This window comes from Dreissena polymorpha, chromosome 12 (genome assembly GCF_020536995.1).
Source record: "Dreissena polymorpha isolate Duluth1 chromosome 12, UMN_Dpol_1.0, whole genome shotgun sequence".
In the NCBI taxonomy this organism is placed as follows: domain Eukaryota; kingdom Metazoa; phylum Mollusca; class Bivalvia; order Myida; family Dreissenidae; genus Dreissena; species Dreissena polymorpha.
In genome coordinates this window covers 64963745-64987029 of record NC_068366.1, presented here as the reverse complement: position 1 = coordinate 64987029, position 23285 = coordinate 64963745, and the positions used below count along the sequence as shown (strand labels likewise).

The 23285-nt window shown below is 32.5% G+C and overlaps 1 protein-coding gene across 1 annotated transcript in view; it reads left to right on the top strand.

The window, feature by feature from the left end:
• The first annotated feature begins 2803 nt into the window (after nucleotides 1-2803).
• The window catches only part of LOC127852681 (limbic system-associated membrane protein-like), a 28112-nt gene continuing 7630 nt past the window's right edge, over nucleotides 2804-23285 (top strand). Inside the window, exons 1-2 of the mRNA XM_052386631.1 lie at nucleotides 2804-2953; nucleotides 3344-3548. Coding sequence (XP_052242591.1) covers nucleotides 2804-2953; nucleotides 3344-3548 — 355 coding nt within the window. The remainder of the gene's footprint in view (nucleotides 2954-3343; nucleotides 3549-23285) is intronic.

Genomic DNA, 23285 nt, shown 5'->3' with positions numbered 1-23285 from the left:
TTAATGTGACCCATACGATTTAAGACTTTATTAATTATTTGCAGAAAAAATAGTATGAAAAATATATGGCGTTTATTATTTGATATTTGCAAATTAATTTTAGATCGAAACAAGCTATGTTGTCTAAATTATTGAAAACGTTTTGGTAAACTGATTCGTGTCAATATTCACAGAGGTAACACATTGTTTTATTGATAATCTCAATTCCTAAACATATTCATAATTGTTCGTTGTTTTTAATAGCTCCACTAATGCGGTTTCGGGTCAGAAAATGTATTTAATTGTCATAGAAATAATAATATAATTTGTCAATTTCATAGCGATCCCTTTTGCAATCGCTTTATAAAGAGCTTCATCACTCCGTCTTGTAGCAAATTAAATGCTTAGCAAATCAAACTAAGACAGAACATAAACAATTTATTGCTCTCTTAAGATCTGTTCTATTCATTTTAAGCAGAAAATTGTAGGCTAATAACAAATACAAAATCAATACAATTTGATAATGGCTAAAATCTTTTCAAATCGTCTACGCCATAGGCAATTTACATGTATTTGGAACACATAATAAAAGCTGCGTTCTAACTACCGCTGTATGAAGAGCATCATTAAATAGTAGCTTTGTAATTGTTAACATTGTTAAAAATATGACTTGCGTTGACTAAAGTTTTGCCATTCTGATGTGCCTCAAGGCATAGAATAATTGAATAGTGTTTATATTGCAATGTATTATCTGTTATTATCCCCACGCTTTTCGTCCGTCCTGGCCTCTATCTCCACCTACACACTTAGCACTAGAACCTTGAAACTTACACACATGGTAGCTATGAGCATATGTGCGATGGTGACAGCAACGGAAATTTGATCCGACCCCTGGGTCAAAAGTTATGGGGGTTGGGGTGGTCCGGGTCAGAGATTTTCCTGCGACCGCGATTCGAAAAAGGCTCATAACTACTGTGTCCCTTCAGATATTGCTTTCATATTTGGTATGCATGTGTATCTGGACAATGCCTATCCATTGGCATACAATTTTTATCCCTGTGACCTTGACCTTAAATTTGGGGTCAGTTTTCCGGTTTCGAAATCTGAGACCGCGATTCGTAAAAGGCTCCTAACTACTATGTCCCTTCAGATATTGCTTTAATAGTTGGTATGCATGTGTATCTGGACAACACCTTTCCACGCGCATAATTTTTGTTTATCCTGTGACCTTGACTTTGAACTTGGGGTCAGTTTTCAGGTTTCGAAATCTGCGACCGCGATTAGAAAAAGGCTCATTACTACTGTGTTCCTTCAGATATTGTTTTCATATTTGGTATGCATGTGGATCTTGACAACACCTTTCTATGCGCATACATTGTTTTACACCTGTGACTTTGACCTTTAACGTGAGGTCAGCTTTCAGGTTTAGAAATCTGCGACCGCGATTCAAAAAAGGCTCATACCTGCTGTGTCCCTTCCGATATTGCTTTCATATTTGGTACGCATGTGAATCTGGACAAGACCTTTCAATGCGCATAAATTTTTTTACCCATGTGACCTTGAACTTAGGGTCCGCGTTTAAATTTTGAAATCTATTATGTGGTTATCTCCACCGTCTGTCCGTCCGTCCTAGCCACTATCTCCTCCTACACTATTATCACTAGAACCTTGAAACGTAAACACATGGTAGCTATGAGCATACTCTATGTGCCACAGTGCACTATTTGTAATTTAGATCGGACCACTTTGTCAAAAGTTATGGGGGTTGGGGTGGGGCCGGGTCAAAGATTTTCACTCATTTACGTAAGGTTACTTTACATTAACTTTTTCATTTGTACACCCATTTAATTCAAATTGATACTGTACATATTTTATGACAATACGTTCAATCTCAACTATACATGGCCCGATTACCAACCCTGGGGCGCCCCTGGGTCAAACATGCGGCGTGGGGATACGCGTCGGCATCTGCCGCGCCATTTCTAGTTACTACTTGCTTTAAAACATAGTGCTATGTTGTTACTTTATATATACAGTGAATTCTGGGTGAAAACCTTTGGGTCAAGTCTTTGCATGGGCCTTTCTGATAGAGTGGCCATAGGTTAATGTATTTTAAACGAATAAGGTGCGTTTTTATTATGTTTGTATGATTTTTCACACTGTTTAGCAAATACTCGATTGCCATGCATAAAGGTCCTGATGCTTTAATATGTTAAAATCCTGATGGTTCAGCTGAAGTTGTTATTTCCTTTGGTTTCATTTCCATCGAAAATTGTTTCAGGATTTATAATTGTGTAATATTTGGTTGCTGTCGTTTGTTTACACAATATCGAGCATGTGCATAAATGTAAGCAAAAACTTCACATAAAATACGTCATTTGTAATGTTATTATTATGTAAAAAATTGAAGAATTATATTTCATGCAAACACCAGCGGTGCTACTCATTTAAGTTTCCATGGGTACAATTAATAAACTTATTTATTTGTAGCTGGTTACAGTTAAATATAATTAATTATTCGTAACACGACAAAAACCGCGTAAATATGCTTATGGAATTATTTGACATCCTGTCTTTTTAAATAACACAGTTCATGCATCAATTTCATTTTAATGGAATGTTAACAGTCATAACACAATTCTAAACACTACCTATATTATTATGAGAACATTAATGTTTTGTTATGTTTGACATAGTTATACTTGTCTGTTGTATGTCTTGTATTGAAATGAATGTTATACGAGTCACTTTATTTGGTACATTTGAAGCATGCAAAAATGGGAAGTATGATAAATTTTACCTTAACTTTTATAAATGTTTACCTATGATTGCAGCGGTGTCCATTGTAGGCGGAGAGTCAATGGACCGGGAGCTTATGGACCCCAGCTTTGACACGAAAACAGAAAACATAACCGCCATTGCTGGTGAGACAGCGGAGCTCCGTTGTATAGCCGAAAACAAGAGAGGATATGGTGTACGTGGCAATGCTAAATGTCGCATCTAAATTTGTTAGATAAATATTTAAATAGATCATATAAATATAGAATCAAGTATGCTTTCGTTAGGGTAATTACAAGCTTAAACGCAAGATTACCTTTGTGACATAAAACTCATATATATATATATATATATATATATATATATATATATATATATATATATATATATATATATATATATATATATATATATATATGTGTGTGTGTGTATATTAGTTTTATGAATGCAAGATCACCTTTGTGAGATAAAAATGCCAGAAATATAAATCTATATTTAAATACATAATTAAATAAATAATCTTATTTGTTTATATATTTATATTAATAGTATGTTCATACATCTTTGTCGATATTTTATTTTGCAGCTGATATGGTTAAACCCGCGAAAAACGCTGATCAGTAAAGACGAGAGCCGCTACATCGACGACTCGCGCATCAGCGTGGAGCGCCCGAACATCCGGTACTGGAACATCATAATCCGCGAGGTGCGCTTCAACGATAGCGGCGAGTACATGTGCCAGATCAACACCAAGCCGGTCCTCATCAAGAGAATAAACCTGTTCGTAAGAGGTATGCCTCGAAGATGTTTTAGAAAAATCCCGTCAAATTTAAAGTATGGTATAGTTCCTGAACAAAGTAAGAACATACTTAAACAAACCATTAATCGAATTAGCTTTCCCTATATTTTATATTTTACCAACTGTGTTAACGGAATTTTAAGACTGTGTTATGTAAGTGAATTTATATGAGCAAACATGTATTGGCCTGTTTGGCTGTGGTTTTTATTGTCACATCTATGCGCGCCTGAAATGAGCACAACATTTCCCTTGTTTGTAAACTTCATAATCATTTTAGCAAATAGAGCTATGTAATACATAATGGGTAAATATGGTGCATAGTTTAACACGAAGTTTAAGGTAAAACAGACTTGGTATTTTTTTTATAAATATTGTTCGATACTGCATAACAAATCAACTTTCTGTTATGTTCTCTACCGACGTTATTTGCTTGTCGTTAATAATGCCACGGCCTCTTACCTTTTAAATATAATATTAAGTTCTGAGAAAAAACAATCAAATCGAAGCTAAATTGTTTCTCGGAATGACGGGCATACAAAACTAAAATACAAAATCGCAATATGCAAGATTTACAAAGTAAATTTCCGTCCATGTAAATCATGTTTACAGCACAATATCGAAATCTGTCATTAAAAATGATGATACACAAAGTGCAAGGTTGTGTGTGTTCGTGTGATTGTCTTGGTATGTAATTACATTTGCACTTCAATCGGAGCCTGGTATTGGAGTGCTCGTACTTTCTGATACACGTCAAAACATGTTATCGGTAAACGTTTCGAAACCATTTATATGTTAATAATTATTGACGCTGAACATCAAGGCGAATCATAACTCATTAGTGATGTCGATTTCTATTTGGACAAAATCAATTGCAATAAGAAAGGTTCCAAATTTAATTTATTATTCATCTCTTCTAAGTGTTCTTACACAACTTTCAAAAGTTTTTATACTTCATTCAATATGAGATTTATTTGAAAAACAAATCTCACAACAACGTAACTTTTAGGCATGGAAACACGGAGTTTACGAAAAAAAAAATATAAATGAGAATATAAAGATTGTGCAAAAGCATCAGTTGTTGGTGTTTGTTTTTAAAATAACATCACGGCTATTAACCTTCATGAGTTAGTAGACCGCATTCTTCAAAGAATCTATACGTTAGGGCGTTATTACTCGTCAGCGTGGCAACTGCACCTTTAAGTAAACCATAAGCAAACAATAAACACCTAACTACGTGAAAACATCAACTATCTCAATATTGTCAGCGCTGCATTTTCTTTTGTGAATATTACTATATTTAATCTTTCGAAACAAATACACCTTAGTTTTCCCATAATTTATCTTGAGACCGAACTTCTTAGAATATGCAATCTAAGTGATGTTGTAGTCTACGGGGATCAATTGAAAACTTTGAAATCTCATTCGCAAGCATTAACATAAACATATATAGCATGTCAATATCATAAGTACATAGGTTTGTCAATTGTTAACCAATATCATTGATACACCGAATAAACAAAGAGGTGGCGATAGATCACATTTCTGTACCTCTAATGATACGTGAAAGAATTCTGAGTCTGGCATTGAATGTGTACACTTACTACAAGATTTCGCATTTGCATTTATGGATGCAGCATATTACACATTTACAACTGATACCTGAGTTAACATGTTTGACCCATAGGGTATCATGAACCACAGTACCAAATACTTTTGCATAGTCTACAAAGTCAAACAATATTTTAATAGTATTCGCTAAAAACCTCCTGAGTTCAACAATATGGAATAAATATACACTCAGATGTAGTACGATTATTATAAAAACAAGTTTACATTCATTAAACATGGATTCTCGCACCCATTATATAGACAGTTGCGTAGCGTTAAACTAAATATATAAGCCTAAATATTGATGAGAGTTGTCACTTTAAAGTGTACCGGCTTAGATTTATCACCCTTTTTAAACAATTGAACAATTGAGCCTTTAGTCCAAGACTCATGTTGTCCAATATATAACTATTTTGAACTGTCTGATTGAGAGATATCCTATGGCCTATATATGTGTCAATGCTTATTGACGGTTGTCTCAAATAGGCAGCTATAATAACAATAACTACTTTTGTAACCACTCGTGGGGCTGATTTTACACTTACGCACAATAGTTTGAACTGATAAGTCTGGCCCTGAACACTCAATCTCCGATTACCCAGATGATTTGAATGTATTGGAATGTAAAAATAAGCACGTCTAAGGCTATCGAAACAAAAAAATCCTTTCTTTACAAGATTGAGTGCTGTTGATAATGGTTGCATCTTTATGAACTTTTCTGAGATACTAAAGAGGTTTTAAATTGATTACTGGTCGATACCCCCTGTTGTTGTTAATTTTCTAACGTCATTGTACTGTATAAAGAATTAATCTTCTGACAGTCAGGAATAGTCCTAATCACACTTTTTGTAATAAAATGCCTATCTCGTCTTTAACACTAGAATTGTTTGATGAAATCTTTGGCTCTGTAACGTCCTGAACTTTTGGTCTGGTTTCTCTAAAAACTCTAGTTTGTAGCCTCGTGAATTATTAACAGAACTCATTTGTATTGAGTTACACGTATCCATTTTGGTAGAAAGTTTTGAAAGCGACCTCCTAGAGGTTTGTACAACATTATTCTTACCTTGTCACTTTTGAGCACTGATTCCGCTGCCTAGCCCTGTCGAAAATGTTTGCTGTTTTATTGATTCTCTAGCAGGACCTTCTGTTCTAGGTCTGGCATAAAATGGTCTTGGTGAATACCCGTTCCCCTTTCAGAACCAAAAGTACCTGCCCGAAAAGTTTCGTATGTATCATATGTGTCAAACCTATTTCATTCTGGTATACAATTATGTTGATCCATTATAATTCAACAGACTCTTTCTCTTCAAAGAAGATTTCTTCTCCAATTCTGGTTTTGATTTCCGCGATTTGTTTAAATATATCTTTGGGTTGTTGAAAAAACATATCTAATTCTTTACCAAACACACTGTCATTTGAGAGTGGTAAATTCAAATCAGAGTTAATCTATATTATCAAAAAATATGTATTATAAGTAATTGCTTTACGCCGCATTATATGATGTAATGCTGAAAATCTAGCCATCTAATCAAGCGATTTGTTCAGCTCTATCTATCAAGATTTGGATCACTTGCTCTTACATTTGACAATAACTGTTGTAGTCCTTGTTGTGTATAAGCTAATGAAAAATATTGCCGCCATCTGTCTTGAATAGGCAGAACGTTCAATTCGTTTGTAGGTGTGAGTGACCAAGGAAGCCCTAGACCTAGAAAGTGTAGACTTCTTTGAAACATGTTTCTTAGACAATATTGTTTTGATCAATGGATCTAGATTTGATACATGAGGAAGGAATCACACTCTTCACTGAATGGAAGATAATCCTTATTGGATTATTGAGATGATTACAATTTCTCAGAGTTGCTTGAATACACATTTTTATCAAGTAATTACTTCCGACAAGTCTCCAATCCAATACCCTTCTTTTTGTCAGATTCTGAAATGTCATCAATACAAAATAATTCGACGAACACATATTTTGTAGACTGTGACAATGATTTATCAGTAATATGATTATCTGGTGAAGACTCATCATCTGACAATACATAATTTATGTTTTTCATATTTTTCAACAAGTAAAGACAGTCCATCATCTGTTCGAGTAGGTCAGCAGTGTTCACCTGTATTATTAATTGTTACCGCAGGCATTTCACACCTGCCAGTAGCAGAGGCGAACGAATGCCTTTATTTTCAGAAGAAGATGACAATTATTTCTCCAACGCAACGGACACTTTTTCTTTTTGCACCTCAAACGAACTGTTTCTAGTATAAACATTCTGTCTCAATGTGTCTACTTAAGACTTACACTTTACAATAGAAACATATTTGGAATTTGACGATTTTCCACCCACCAATTCTGCACGGTGAACGTGGTGAGAATCATCATCAATTCCTTCTTAATCACTTCCAGCATTTGTAATATGGTTAAATGATGCCTGAGCTATTCAGCCACTGTCCCAAAATAATTCAACATTTAATATACTTCTCTAAAATGAGAGCACGAGTGAGTGCTTGGGTGCCGAAAGTAAAACTGACAAAGAATATAAGTTCTATGCGAAAACCCTTTCGTAACTTCCGGAAGACAGGTTTCTGAATTTGTGTTGCTTTAAAAAAAAACAAAAGAAAAATGAGGACAAGTTGGCGAAATGAACCGCAAGTAATGTAAATGTATGTCAATCTAGTAAATATATGTAAATAAAATTCATAGGTATGACTATCAACAGCACTCGCACGGACATTATTTCTGCGAAAATGATAGCAAAAAAAATAATCCTTGCTCTAGGGCCCCGTTAAGAATACATACACTTCATTCTGTGCAAAGAGTAAACAATGTATGTCCAAACCGGTTTGTAATTCCATCTTGTGATTGGCAAATTGGTAGGTCATGATACTTAACATCTTCGACTGGCAAATTAAAAAAACCGGATTGATTTAGTATTTTCTAAAAAGTCACTATTTTGCTAAACGCGCGAGTTTAAATCACCCATAGGAACTTCATTGCCAAGCGTTTTTATAATACGATATGCGTTCAGTAGAAAAGTTTAAAAAGTCGAATTCAAATTAAGGCGCATTGTTACACCTATAGACAAAAGAGTATTCTGGTGGGATATAACATTTTAATAAATATACATCATTATATCAATCAAAATGTTTTTAGAAGTTGTATATATAAATCCCGCATGTATTTTATTCTATCATTTTGACGTTAGCTTAAAATAAAAGTCAAAGTCTAAGTAATTTATTTAGAATGAAAAGTCAGGGTCACGAGGACGGCGCGGCGCTTTTTTACTGGTTTGCCTGCTGTTTTGATGCTGGGTTTCGTAGTTTAGCGGCGAACTGGAAGCGAATTCTGGAAGCGACGAGGCAGCTCAATAACACGAAAAGATACCTTGCTGATGTGGTTGAACATCGTATTGTTAATATTGTGGAAAGTTTGGGCACTCTGATTGATACACCGGTGTAGATGGCACATCCGGGACAGTCGATAGTTGATTTGGTGACTGATTGGAAGCGCGGCTGCATTGTCGAGTTGATAACGTATAGATCGTTATTGATCTCCTTTTTGTTATTGGGTTTATTGTTTGCTATATGTTTGTTGACTGACATCGTGGAACATATAAAACGATTAAGTATATACAATCCGACAAAATTTATTGTGGTTATAAAAAGATACGAACAGGTAAACTTATCGATTGCTCACAATCACCAATATCCACAAACACGTATTGTGTACTAATAACAGTACCGGTAGAACGAGGGCGAAACAAGAGATGAAGGAGACACGAGAAAATCTCAATTTTGTCATTAAACTATCCGTTTTCGCGAAAACGTCTACGTTAGTGAATTAAAGTGATTTTAATAACTAAGAATTTGATATTTTACTCGTACAAAGAAAGTTAACGTACGCAAAAATGTTTTTTAATCAATTTTAATAGACCTCAAAACTATAAGGCCTTCATCATCTTACGCATGCGTACTTGCAATGCTTATTTTTTTCCAAGCTTCTTCAAGATTTATGTCGTGATAAATCAAATCTTACAAGAAAGCTATTTTAAAAAGATGTTTGGCGCAATATGCGAACATCAGATCTAAAAATTGATATATTCCATATGTGTACAGTTCATAATGTGGCTTACGGTTAATATAGACCACATGTAGACCACATGCTGATACACAAAAAAGAAACCAGAAATAAAACAATTTAATATTCTTCACATCCATGTGTGTCTATTTTGGTTAGTTTAACGGTTTCCTCGTAACATGAAATTCTTGATTTTAACATTGCTCCATCAAACGGTCCATCTTAACCAGTATGTTCCTTAAACATGTATTTCCATAAAATAAAGTGTGAACATTATTACAAACAACTCTTACTTTGTAGAATTATTGATTATCATGAAAGCAAGACAATGTTATTGGCATAAGGTCGTTAATCGCTTCCAATAGACGATTCACAAGGTAGACAGACTGCAATGTGAAATGCACTGCGTTTTGATGAAAATGCTGACATACAGCATCATGGAATTGGAATAAACACGAATGAATTAATACCTCATTATGTCTAAGACGTTGCTGCCAGGTTATATTTGTTTATATGTCTATGTTGGGTAACATAAGAAGCAATAAAAAGTAATGATTTACAATATTTATAAATTTACTGTTATTCGACGTACTCGTACTTCTAACTGTATCATCTTACCATAAACATTTCAAATATTTAGACGCACGCGTTATTCGAGCAGATATATTTTACCTTTTTGCTGTATACAGATTTGTGTGTCAACTTAAAAAATAATGCAATAAGTGTGATCGCTGTTACATCTTAGGTTAAATAACTCAATTCCTATCAAACATAAATAATTAAGTTTTAAAATATTCATTCAGTAAACAGCTTTGTAAATATACAAAAAACATATAGTTTATTTGATAAGCCAGATCTTTAATTGAGTGCTTTAAGAATAATATGCTTCTCTAATTAAATATATAGGTTTTGTTGTATTAAATATTTTAATTACTTCAAATGTATTTTGTGCATTGGAATTTAATTTAATTACTTTATGAATGTTCGTCTTAATCTAATACATAATTTGATAAGATATTAATAACAAGAAATAACAATTATGGTGTGCAATAACGTTGGATTTTTAAATTATTTTAAATGGGATTTATATATATACAATTATAATTCTGCATTGTTGTAAAACATTTGATATTCTGGAATGATCGTATACGTTACGACCGATGTGTTTACACATAAGTTAAGTTAAGGCGTTTATTTTTCAAATGCATATAGCAATGGTACAAATACATCAACGACATCCGAGTTTAATAAAAATACCTATAATTTTAAGTTAACTAGAAAACACACTCATGCAAATTGAACGCCTGTACATGTTTGGAATCTCGGCAGATCTGCTTTGACGATATTAAAACACAATTGTTGGCTCTGCAACAAAACAGTATCAAAAACATTGGTCCTTATGCGTTGATAGAAGTAAATATTATTTGATGAATAGCACCATTTACAATTCATTTACATTTACATTTGACATGCACGTGTCGGTTTAAGATGGACAAATTAAAACGTTTACTTTAATTGTTTGTAAAACTCAATGTCCAAAATGCCTTATTTTCCGTTTATTTTAATGAAATTCTCTTTTTTAATAAACGCAGTTTTGTTCTGAAAATAAACTATTCCTTATTAGCACATTAATTTTTCAAACCGAAGGGCAATGCTATCAGTCTCGTAGGGTTCTGTTTAGTTAATATGGCTTTTCACTATTCTTCTTCTTTATTTAATTTCGTCAAATATAATTGTTTTGCATGGCCTTTCTTCGCCTAATATACAGCCAATACGTACAGCATACACATTTTAATAACATTGAGTCATTCCACAGTATGTTAGTCTACGAAATGTAATAAACATCAAATAAGACATTACTCTGAATCATATTGACACGGAGTTAACCACTTGCATTCATCCATCAGATTTAATTTCCCCGCAGACGACCGACGTGGTAAAAATAAATGAGCAGTCAGTGATACGTTGAGCATCCGAAATATTTAATATTTGAGAAGACAACCACAAATACCGATACATACAATTTGCGCACTGAACATGGAAATTCGTTTTGATCATACAGAAACATGTATTTTCACACGCGTCTAAAGTCCGTATTGAAGATGACTATCAAATAATTAGAAAAAAGGCCGAATGAACTCATATATTTCAAAAATCGAAATGTGTTTGCATCATGAGACATTAATTCTGCACAAAGGTGACACTAAATGCCACTTTGACTCGTATGTGTGTTTCTCATCTTTTACAAATCACAGACGTATGATGAGGTACGGGTGTGCATGTTAACTGGATTGCACTCTTTTAAGTTAAGTTTAAAATTGCATTTTAGTTTAAGTCATATACATAAAATCGATGACACAATTGCTTTTTATTAAGCACAAACAGAGGTGCTAGATGCATGTATGTATGAACAAATGTACATTAGAAAATATTAATGAGTGTATTAATTTCCGCTTAAACTGACTCACATAATAACATAAGCAATATTTGATAAAAGGGACATGGTTTGTACCTTCCAGACTGTATCTGTCAATGTCTCCTAATAATGTATTCATCGTTCAGCATCGCGATGCCAGGAGTTAACATATTTACAATTATTTTTCTCATGGTATTAAACCATCTCTCATGAGGACGTTTTTTTCGAATGGTAAAGAAAGAGCGCTTGATAAAATATAATGAAAACTGTTGGTACTTTTGTAATACGGATTATTGAATGTGCAGAAACAAAATTGCATTTGAAAACTTATATGGTAAGTAAGAAGTATTTAATAGTGGACGATCGGCCTTTTGAAATCTCGCCATCTGTAAATCAAACTGTTATCTAAATTACGCTAATTTGGATGCGCCGGCTGTTATCGACCTATCCGGCCTTTTTCAGACAAGCGGTAGGTTGTCATTTGTTCAGTTATGTCGTGTATTTTCTTCTAACAAACGGGAATGCAATATGGTTAACCGTGTCAATTGGCTAAAGTTTGACAGTCGATATCAAGAATGATAGGTTGGAGGGATAAAATGTATACCATTTCCACAGCCGAAACGTTGTCTTGACAAGTGGGAGTTTAAACTTCAATGCGTAGAATTACCGAAGTTTTATTATAAATATTGATACATGTCATATTAGCAATATTGATTATGACTTATATCGCGTTTATTTGTAAAATAATCGAAAATTTCGGTACCTGTTTTGCGTGACTTAACACAATTCTTGGTATAATTCGATATTTGTAACAGAAACAAATAAATAAAAACAATGTTGTGTTAATATTTCCATGAAATGTATAGATAAATTTCATATTGGAAGTGTTATTTAACACAAATATCACTAATAGACCTAGTTATAATTGGGACCTTGGTATCTGCGCGAGTGTCTGATACACTGATAAAGCCTGACCGAAACAAACGTTTTAAAACGTCAATTTATTTAAGAAAATGACCAAACTGATTTCTTGTGTTGCATTTTCAATTATAATATTAAAGTTTAATAATATCACGTTAATATGTAATTAAATCGATTATTTCGGTACCCACTCGGTGTCAGAAAGCGTGTTTAACCCAAATCCAAGATATAAAACGCTATTTCGTGTAAAATACAAGCGGAAAAATGTTTTTTGAACATTTTTGTCAAAGCCATGCGACGTTGGAATTGTTATGTTTAGATAATATTGTTGCTTGATTGTGATTTAACGGTATTATGTTTGTTTACTTTTACATGCGTTTTAATTAATATTGACTAAGTGTAATTATCGGATGCCGATAAACCGATTAAAATGTATTTAGTACCTCAAAGACCATTAACATTTTTGAATTTTTTTTTTTTCGACAATATAAAGACCAAATATTTTCGATGTAGATACCTGACCACTAAAAAGTCATTTTTCTTTTTAAAATGGATTTATTATAACATGTTATTTCTCAATTCGTATACTAATGTTCTGGTGTAGATTTGACGATCCCCAAAATATAAACCACAATAACAGAACTGCTCCATGAACACATCATGCCTGATATTTGCATTTTCTTTCACAAAAAACTTGGGAACAAAATGAACCACAAAATACTGAAAACAAAACTAGTTCATTGTATTTATTCAAAAAAAGGAAAAATATCAGTTTGTCAATGTGGTATTTTACATGTTTGTTTAATCACGATTGAACAAGTAATTGTTCCCTTTCCTTGCGGCACCTATGCGCCTTAAATCTCGTTCTAGTGTTAGGTTTGAATGTGTTTAAGAAGCAAACACGTGTAATCTTAAACTGATCCGATCTCTATAAGCCATTCAAAAATATTACGTCTACACAAAGTTTGTTTACTTTACATACCACATAAATCATAACCAAATCGACATGAGTATAACAAGTTTTATTCATCAGATTAAAATCCATTCAACGACGAAAAAATGTGATCATTCAAGAAAACGAACGCCAACCGAAATGAAATCATATAATAATAATAATAATCATATTGAGCTACACTCTGGTCGGGTGAGGACCTTTTTTTTGTTGCGCCGGTCCAACATGAAGGACTTCATGCCGCAAATTCAGATTTACCATTAATATTTTACATATCAATATTTCAACAGTATCAATATCAATTTACCGAATAATGGCCATGCATGAACATTCAACTCACGTTTAGTATTTAAACCTGACTTTTTTTAACCAATGCATTCTTAATTATTATATAATACTGTCCACCATATGTCATTGTGTAATGTATACAATGTTTATATTGCAAAAAACTAGTAAGTGTTATAATGTTGTATATGTTTGCTCTTTTCTTCTACACCATGAATTAATAATTGCTTTAAAATATGTGTTGCAGTTGATTTTTTTATGCTTGACCAAACACATATGACATTGTAATTCTGCTACTTAGAATCATGAAGTGTTTTTACAATAACATCCTTATTAAATCATAAATAATTACTCGTTAGTTAAAGTTCTTATTCGTTTGTTTGCCAATATTTAAATATGTTTACTTAAATATGTGCGTATCAGGCAATAAATCCTCATACAAAGTGGGAGAACATAACTTGATGTTTGTGTAATGATGTGTATTATTCCAGTTTTGTTTCTTCATATTTAAGTCTTGCAAAGCCTTTCGGTCAACGCAGTCTGTTCAGCTTACAAAATCATGTTGTGATAATACTTAATTTAATAAAAAAACAGTCAAATAATACGGCTTTTATCATTCTTTGTTACGATATTAACCCTTTTAAGGTCCAACTCATACATTTGAAATACTTGCTCAGATATTTATTGATATATATTTGGTAGCTCAGTCTTATATAATTACGCCTAAATATCAACACAAACATTATCGGAAATGAGCAATTCATGTCACTCGGATTTTCGCAGGGTTGTTACCTATTTTTGAAAGATGACTATTGGTCTCATATTCGCCGGTATACAAGCCGTGGTAGGAGTACATTTGTATTTGCATATTGAAATACCGGAGTCATTAAATGAAAAAAAAACTGGCTACATGATTACCATATTATATAATTAAATTAAAGATAAATAAGTAGACGAAAAGTTCGCCTTCATATGTTTTACTTTGTTGTGTAGACTATTATCATTTCTTAGCGTAGTGATACAGTTTCTATCAAGTTTCACCACCAAATATGGTATAACAAATATGAGGTCATTGTTTGGTGAGGTCATTGTTTGGAAAGTATGGATATTATCAAATAAGGCTTTGACACAAAATAATGGGAGGCTTGCTTTACTGAAAACGAAATACATAGCGTTATCGAAAACAATCGATTCAACATTCACTAAAAAGCGATAGGATATTTTTTAAGAATATGCTACGCTTTGATATTCATCCAGAGAGCTCATTTAATGCAACAATGGGCTTATCATACACTGACATGACACAACGACAAACACCTTGACATTGTGAGTAATTTCATGTGACGAATACTGACGTCAACAGAAATGCATGACGAGTTTGTTCACGAATATAAGGATTCGGTTGTTAATTTTAGCGTGTTTTAAAACTGTCAATTGCGCGTTCGTGCCAAAGCAGTTTAAGGTATTTATGTAAGTTTTAAATATTGACAGATCAAATGTTCATTTGTTCTATGTTTTTAAATACGTATATGAAGCAACAAATAACTTTAGTTAAATAATAGATATATCAAATACATTTACCGTTAACAGATCGTATGATGCTATGCCCTTAACCGAAAAGAAATACACATTGCACTTAGTATACTCATGAAGAAGCGCTTGATAATTCAGTTAATGAAAACGGATGCACATGTGTAAGGATTTTCAGCTAAAAATATCATTTTCTAATACTTCTGCATGTTATCTCGTTTCAAAGAGTATAGCTTTTTTCCGAAAAACCATTTAAATTAAGTCTGTCTTGAAGTCGGAAATTATTTTCCAAAAGCATGATTAAATAAGGCGAGATTTACCAAACACGCTTGCAAAATGTTCGCTCGTTCTTTCATAAAAGTTTTAATATTTTACTAATAATAAGTCTGCGTGAAACGTCCACACTCGTGGGGAAAATGGTAATAACATTTATTGGCTCCAGACTTCTACCCGAAGCAGACACCAACGTGAAGAAGTTTATGATATGATATAAACGTTATATTTGCAATAAATTTGCTTTCAAGATATTATCAATCAGATCGGTTTCAAGCGTGTAATCCAGAAATTGTGTAAGTTTATAACAGGCTTGCTGCAATTTAACCATCAGCTTTATATGGCAAACAGTTGAACTATTGACAACAAATTTGTCTTTAAGGACACAAACAATCATTCTTACCAACCTGCCCTTCTGATCGTCTCCAAATCGTTCATACATAAGTCGGCGTCTCAATGTCACATGTGAACTTAATTAATCTCCATCATTCTTCAAGAGGTATTAAAACTACAGCCGTTTCCCTAATATTAAAGAATGATTCATGTTTCCCTAATATTACAGATGCATAACGTTTCTAAAACTTTTGTGCAGAAGTGATGCTTTTTATGCCCCCGGATCGAATGATCGGGGGTATATTGTTTTTGGCCTGTCTGCCTGTGTGTCATTCCGTCATTCTGTCACTCTGTCATTCTGTCCCAAAACTTTAACCTTACAGTAAAGTTTTGCAATAACTTTTGAAATATTGAACATAGTAACTTGATAACTTGATATTTGGCATGCATGTGTATCTCATGGAGCTGCACATTCTGAGATGTGAAAGGTCAAGGTCATCCTTCAATGTCAAAGGTCAAAAAAAATAAAATCAAAGCGGCGCATTAGGGGGCATTGTGTCTCTGACAAACACATCTCTTGTTTGTAATTGTAAGTAGGAGTTAATTAAACAGTTGTTTAGGATATCAAAGAAAAACGTAAATGTTTCGTGTTGAACACAGCTGCAATTTGTATGATATGTCATGATACGTTTAACATGAAAATTGATTAATATTGAAAAACATATAAGTGATAAGTATTTTTTAGATCTGACTTATATCTTTTTAAGTACGTGCTTAAGAAATAATTGCTGTGTTATTAAGTACACAAAAAATGCGGGATTTCTGCATACGGTTACATTAATGATCGTGTATGGTGTTTGTGAATTTGTTTTGTCCTTTGTTCATAAGGTGTATATAAGGCCCCTGAAATCTCGTTATGATATGAGATGCGTCGTGCGAGAATGGGTGTTTGCTGAATGTGGTGTTCCGGAGCTTCTCATGCTTTTCCGAAGATTAAATTTCGATATTCTGTATTCAGAATCAAATTTTGTTTCATTTTGGAACATGTAATGTCTATCACAAAATCGTTTTTCATGCATAAAGAGAATATGACGTGTCTAATAAAATCGTCGGTGGCATTAATTTTTGTACATTTAAATTTACTTTAAATGGGCGTTGATCCGTGGCTTATGGTGAGCATCTCATGGCTACTTATTGTTATGATAACGATAACGATGATCGTTATGAAGACTATATAGTGGTGATTTATATAAATATATTTGTCATACGGTACAATTATTGTTTTCAATTGCTGCATAACATACATATGGACATGAACAAATACAAACTCTTATATGTTCTTAAATTTGGTAAAAATGGTTTCTTTTATTTCAAATTTGACTCGATGTACTTTGCTGAGCAAAATAACGTTATGCTTATATGTCGTTTCACGTTTAACTGTGGCAATAATCCAGAAATAGTTCTTAACTGATATATGGAGACAATTAAAAATCTCATTAAATATATTTTCTCATTAACTTGGCACTAGATCACGTTTGATTATAAGTGCCGTTATTCAGCAACTTTTACTTTCGCGAACTAATATCACGATCCTGTATGTGCCATTTTTTGACACCGATAAAGAAACAAACTTTACATCCAACAAATACACTACCTATCAGTTCTGTGGTATTTATACACAATACTATAATTTACCCTGTAACATGATGTGTTGTAAACCCAATAGTAGCTTAGTCATTGTTTTACATGTAATGATTCACCAATCGATCCAGATTTCACTGGGACAATATGGTAATGGAAAATAAATTAAGCGTATACGATTTCAAGTTAAGTAATTTTGACGATCTTTAGATATTCTACATTGTGAATTATTTAACAATTCAGAATTCTTTGAGTTTGATAGAGGTTTTAAAATCAAAGTTTATCAAGTGTACATCTATTGACGTGGTTGAACAATTCGAACTACTCATATGAATTGTACGAATGCCTTTAATGGTGCATGTATGATATTGAATTGACAAAATAAATTGTTTATACCTCTCATCTCATTAAATTTATCAAAAGACAAACACGAACATTTTAAATATGCACTTTCATTTAATGCAATTCATTGATCGGATTTAGTTGTTTAACAATGTGTACTAAAGATACATTGCAATCTAAACGGAGCAAACACGTTTGATTTATTAAAGCCGCAAAACCGTAATGCCCTAATTCATAACTACTTTAAATACGATACGATAAATACCCAAACAGTTTCGCGAAGCTTTATTCCAAATGTCAGGCCTTTAAGCCCAGTTTTCATGTGAATTTCGACTTGATAAGAATCCTATATACAACACCAAATACAATAATATTTAATTATGGATTTAACTGTTCCGTACACATATACCATTTTAAGCAAATTCGTAAATAGCGTGTACCTAGCTTTGATGTCGATGTCAGCTGCGAAATTTACTATGACTTGAAACATACCAAATCCTTTCTAAGCAGTCCAAGCGAAAATTCACATGTGGACTGAATGCGAGGCATGCGTTAACCAGTCACATATCAAATGTGAACACATCTCTGCCAGTGAGTACACTCTGCTGAAAAACTTTAAAACCTCGTAAGATCTTTAACGGTATAAGAACTCTATCATATGCAGATTTCTCCGTTGTGGATTAAAACATTGGTGGTGCTCATTTTGGTATTAGTTATTTCAGCGCTTCTGTTGATTTCGATTCGCTGACATCGGCCAATAATATAAATTCATGAAAAAATATTGTGCATGTATTTATATCTATAGCTTTCGCTATGAATTCAGATCTTCTATTTAAACAAGAGATGAAATTAGATAATAAGAAAAGAACTGACCTATTACGGATAAATACATAGTCTTCAAGCGACTTAGCTTTGTTTATGAAAAAATAATATTCTGTACAAGAAAGACAATTCGTATTACGGCTGTATCAACATATGTCCAATATGTAATTGGAATCTTGTGATTATACATGATCATGGCATCGTTTTAACATGCTTTCTTGCAATTACAATTGCATTTAACATAAACCAAGTTATTTAAACAAATATAAACTTAAATATGTATAATCATATTTTGAATTTTACTAATATTATCATTAATAAATGCATCATTAATAATAACAATACTTATTTATAAATAAATAATAATAGTGAAAAATAAGATAATAATGGCAATTACAATAATAATAATTATTATAATAATAATAATAATAAAATTATATGTATTTTATTTGACAAAAATCCATATTTCCCAGCGCTTTCGTCTGCAGCATTACGTTTTTGATTAAAATATGAGAAAATACTTTTCTACAGAAATCATATATGGCTACAAATATTTCAATTTATCTTTATAATGCACTAAACTCCATTAATTACAATGTAATCATAGTCGATATATTTCGGCAGCAAAACCATTACGACCATGATATTCAACATTCCTGAACGGAAGAAAATTCATTTTCATTCTAAAACTAGATTCAGCCAATCATAAAGGCGTTATTCAACCCGGAAATACATGATACATGACATCAAATTAATCATTTGATAGCATGCCCACTAAACGGGAAAGATGACGTTATGTGTTGATAGCAGTTTGTGATAACTTTTCCAAATAAGCATTTATAATGTATCAAAGTAACATAAACACTCAAAATCAACGAATATTTCGCAAAATATTTCGTTAAAGTTAACCCATAAAAAATCCATGTCCCATATAGCAATAGCCAAACGTTCAACGCTAGATGTGTTATGGGAATACAGATTTAACGAGATACAAAATGCTCATTTTCTGTGACACAGTTTATTCAATTTTAATTTCCTGAAACGATATATATTCATACAACACACGAACAGTAACATGGTACACGAACATGTGTTCAATATATTGTCCCACAATACAGAAAAAAGAGCATTTTGTATCTTGTTAAATCTATGTTACCAGACCACATCTAGCGTTGAAATTTTGGCTATTGCTATAAGGATCTTTGATGTTTTAACTTTATGTTTCGAAATTGTACAAAATATTGGTTGATTTTGAGAGTTTATGGGCTTTTAAAAGTTTATATACACATTTGAATAAAAAAATGATGAAGCGTTCTAAAGCACATAGTTAAAATCCGTCGATGCCATTGTTACAGGTTGAGAACACTAAGCAACTTTAAACCCTTTGAATTTTTCCGCCATCCACATTCAATGTATTTCACTCACGATTTATTTTTAGAAGATAATTTTGATTCATCGATAATGACAACACAAACAGTGCACATTTTGTATGTTGTATTTTCTTCTTACATGGATTTTTCGCGCACAAAAGTAAATAACCTTACATTAACCTAAATGAAAATGCTGATATAAAACCAAGACCAATAAAATAGCACGTGCCTGTTGATAGTGCTTGACAGATTTCTGTCTAATGCAGCGGTGTAAAATCTGATATGTTTGGATAATATTTATAGGTTCATAACATGTAGCGGACATTTTTCCTGTATTCCCGAAATGGAGGTGCTTGTATTATGTAAGGGTTACCGTAGTGTATCTGGATCATCTGAGATACATTAATCTTTTGTTTGGGCAGTTATTGTAATAAAAAATAAAAAAGAAGGCCCCTTTTGTTGAGTTTAAAAGTGCGGTAAAAATGCCTGGATGTAGTAAGATGTTGGCTGACGAAATAGATAAGATAATTTACATTGCATTTTCTAATTCTTACAATTTTTAATTTAGAAACTTTTTTTTCGAAGATTTTCCTCTGAGAATTTCTCTAGCACCATTTTCTAAGACCATTTTGAGTCAAAAAACGTTCTTAGAAATAAAACAAATATCGTTCGTAAAACCATAATTATTATATTATTAGCAAAAGCTTATAACGTTTAATAGTCATATTGGGGTAATCACCTGATAGTCAAGATGGCGACGTCTATGCCGAGGCAGATATTTTCGCCATTTTATACCCTTTATTACTTCCTATTAATATTCGCTCTATATCTCGACTTTACTCGCTGTATTTTTTTTTAGCCGGATTAACTAATTACAGCAAATTGTCACTATGAAAGTATAAGACTATTTAAATACGAAATATAAGCTAATCTCCTTTTAACTGATATGGCTGAAAACTGAGCGTCATTTAAAAATAAACAAAAGCAATGATTAAAGCGGCGAAAAATAAATGTTTGTGCATGCACGTTGCGTTGCAACCTTGACTTTCATGTGATTACCCCATCTGTTATAGATACAATGTATTATGTTTCCCATTAAATGGTAAAAGTTTGCGTGGAGCATCCGCTTACAGATTAAGACATCACGGGTTCGAATTCCAAAAACGTCATTTTTTTTTCAACTTTTTTTCTTACTATAAAAATAAGTTAAGTCTATGAACATTTAAGATCTAATGACATTTGAGAAAAAATATATGCTAATAATTCTCTTTAAACGTGGATAAGAACGAGATTTTGATTAAATTATCGTAGTTCCACTTGTTTCATATATGCATTTATTCCAATACACATGTTCCCAACATTTTTGCTATTTTTTTGTATACTCAGTTTTATGTTTTATTTTTACAAAGTGAATCTCGTCGTATTTTATTTCGAGATAACATCCTTTGATGTATTTATTTATGGGGTACGTTACTTTAAATAGTTTTAACAAATAAATAATTGTATCACATGCTATACCCTGATTCCCATGTAATACAACCATTACATATTATTTTTATATTACACATGTGTAATACAGCATTTTAAAGCGTTTTCATTGGCTTAGTTTTCGTTTATTGACCAATCGCATTTTGTTATTTTGCTGCAATGCGTCAAATGACGTCACAAAATGTAAACAACATTCGTGATTTATCATTATGTTTGCGTAAATATGTATTTAATTTGCTCATTTAAAAGCATGTGATAAAAAGATCTGACACTCGTTGTCATATCATACCATATTTTATTAAACTCGTCCAGGAAATTCGTTAGTAAGCTCGCCAAAGGCTCGCTTACTAACAAAATTCCTGAACTCGTTTAATAAAATATGGTATGATATGACAACTCGTGCCAGATCCTATATGTATTGTTTCTTGCAGAAGACTGTCAATTTTTTTAAAGGCTGAAATATGGTTAAACTTTGTGAAGGAAAACATTAACCTTGCGATTTTAGGCGACAGTAGAGGGGGAAAAATTACAGTATTTTGATATTAATCTGCAAATTATTTTTACATATTATTTGAAATTATTGTAATAATTTCAATAAGGATTAAAAAAACTGCAGGACGTGTGCTAAAAATATAACGTGCTTTTAATAGTTTGCGTATGAAATGAAATTGGTAAATATAACAACAACAACAATACAACAAAATAACGAATTGTTCCTTTCTGATTAAATAAAAAGTAAGCGATAGTAACAGTATAATGAATAATAACACAACATGAAAAACAAAGATATAAATTTAACCCTAGCTTCCAAATGAAAAGGTCGTTCAGTCTCGTAAATAGTAATGATATTATGATGACGTTAATTAAAACAAGAGCATAAATAACCGTCTAGTCAATCAGAAATTACATGAACATCCAGTCATTTACTGGCTTTCGTGGTTTGAATAGTAAACATAACGTAATTCAGATTAACATCTTTGGAAATAATCTGAGGTAAAGAAGTTGGTTGAATTGACACCATTACCCGACTCTCCAGCAAAGTGCACGGCTGATTACAATAAAATAGTATCTTGAACAGTTTGTTCTTATGAACAATTTTCAATTAAAAAAACATTGAACATTAGTTTAGAAATAACTGAACTATAAACAACGACCAAATAAGTGAAACATTTATCTCCGCAACCAACGTTTACTTTATATTCGCTAAAAGTGAATACCAAAAACAAGTCAATATCAAATGAACTTTAATGTTCTATACCAACGCTTAGGTCAGAGTCTTGTTGACACTGTGTAAAATGCTAAAGTAACAACGTTTGTTTTTAGTATATGTTCATAGGTCTTTATTTAGTAAGCTTGCTGGCATAACATACTTTACACAGTTTTTATTCAGTAGCTCCACAATATAATGCATTACAATAGTCATGTTGCCATTAAAACAACCGCTGTCAAGAAATCATAAGCATTGACAAGTTATTGTAACATGTATTCAGTACATTCGACGGTAAGAAATAAATTAGCCATTTACTTGAAAACCCGGCTGTTTTTCATGCATGAAATAACGAGATGTTTGATTCATCTGTGATGATTCATCAAATTATATAAACGATCTTCTAAAAAACGGTAGTGCGTATAACATGTTGAAAGTATTTTAACGATGTAATACATCTTTT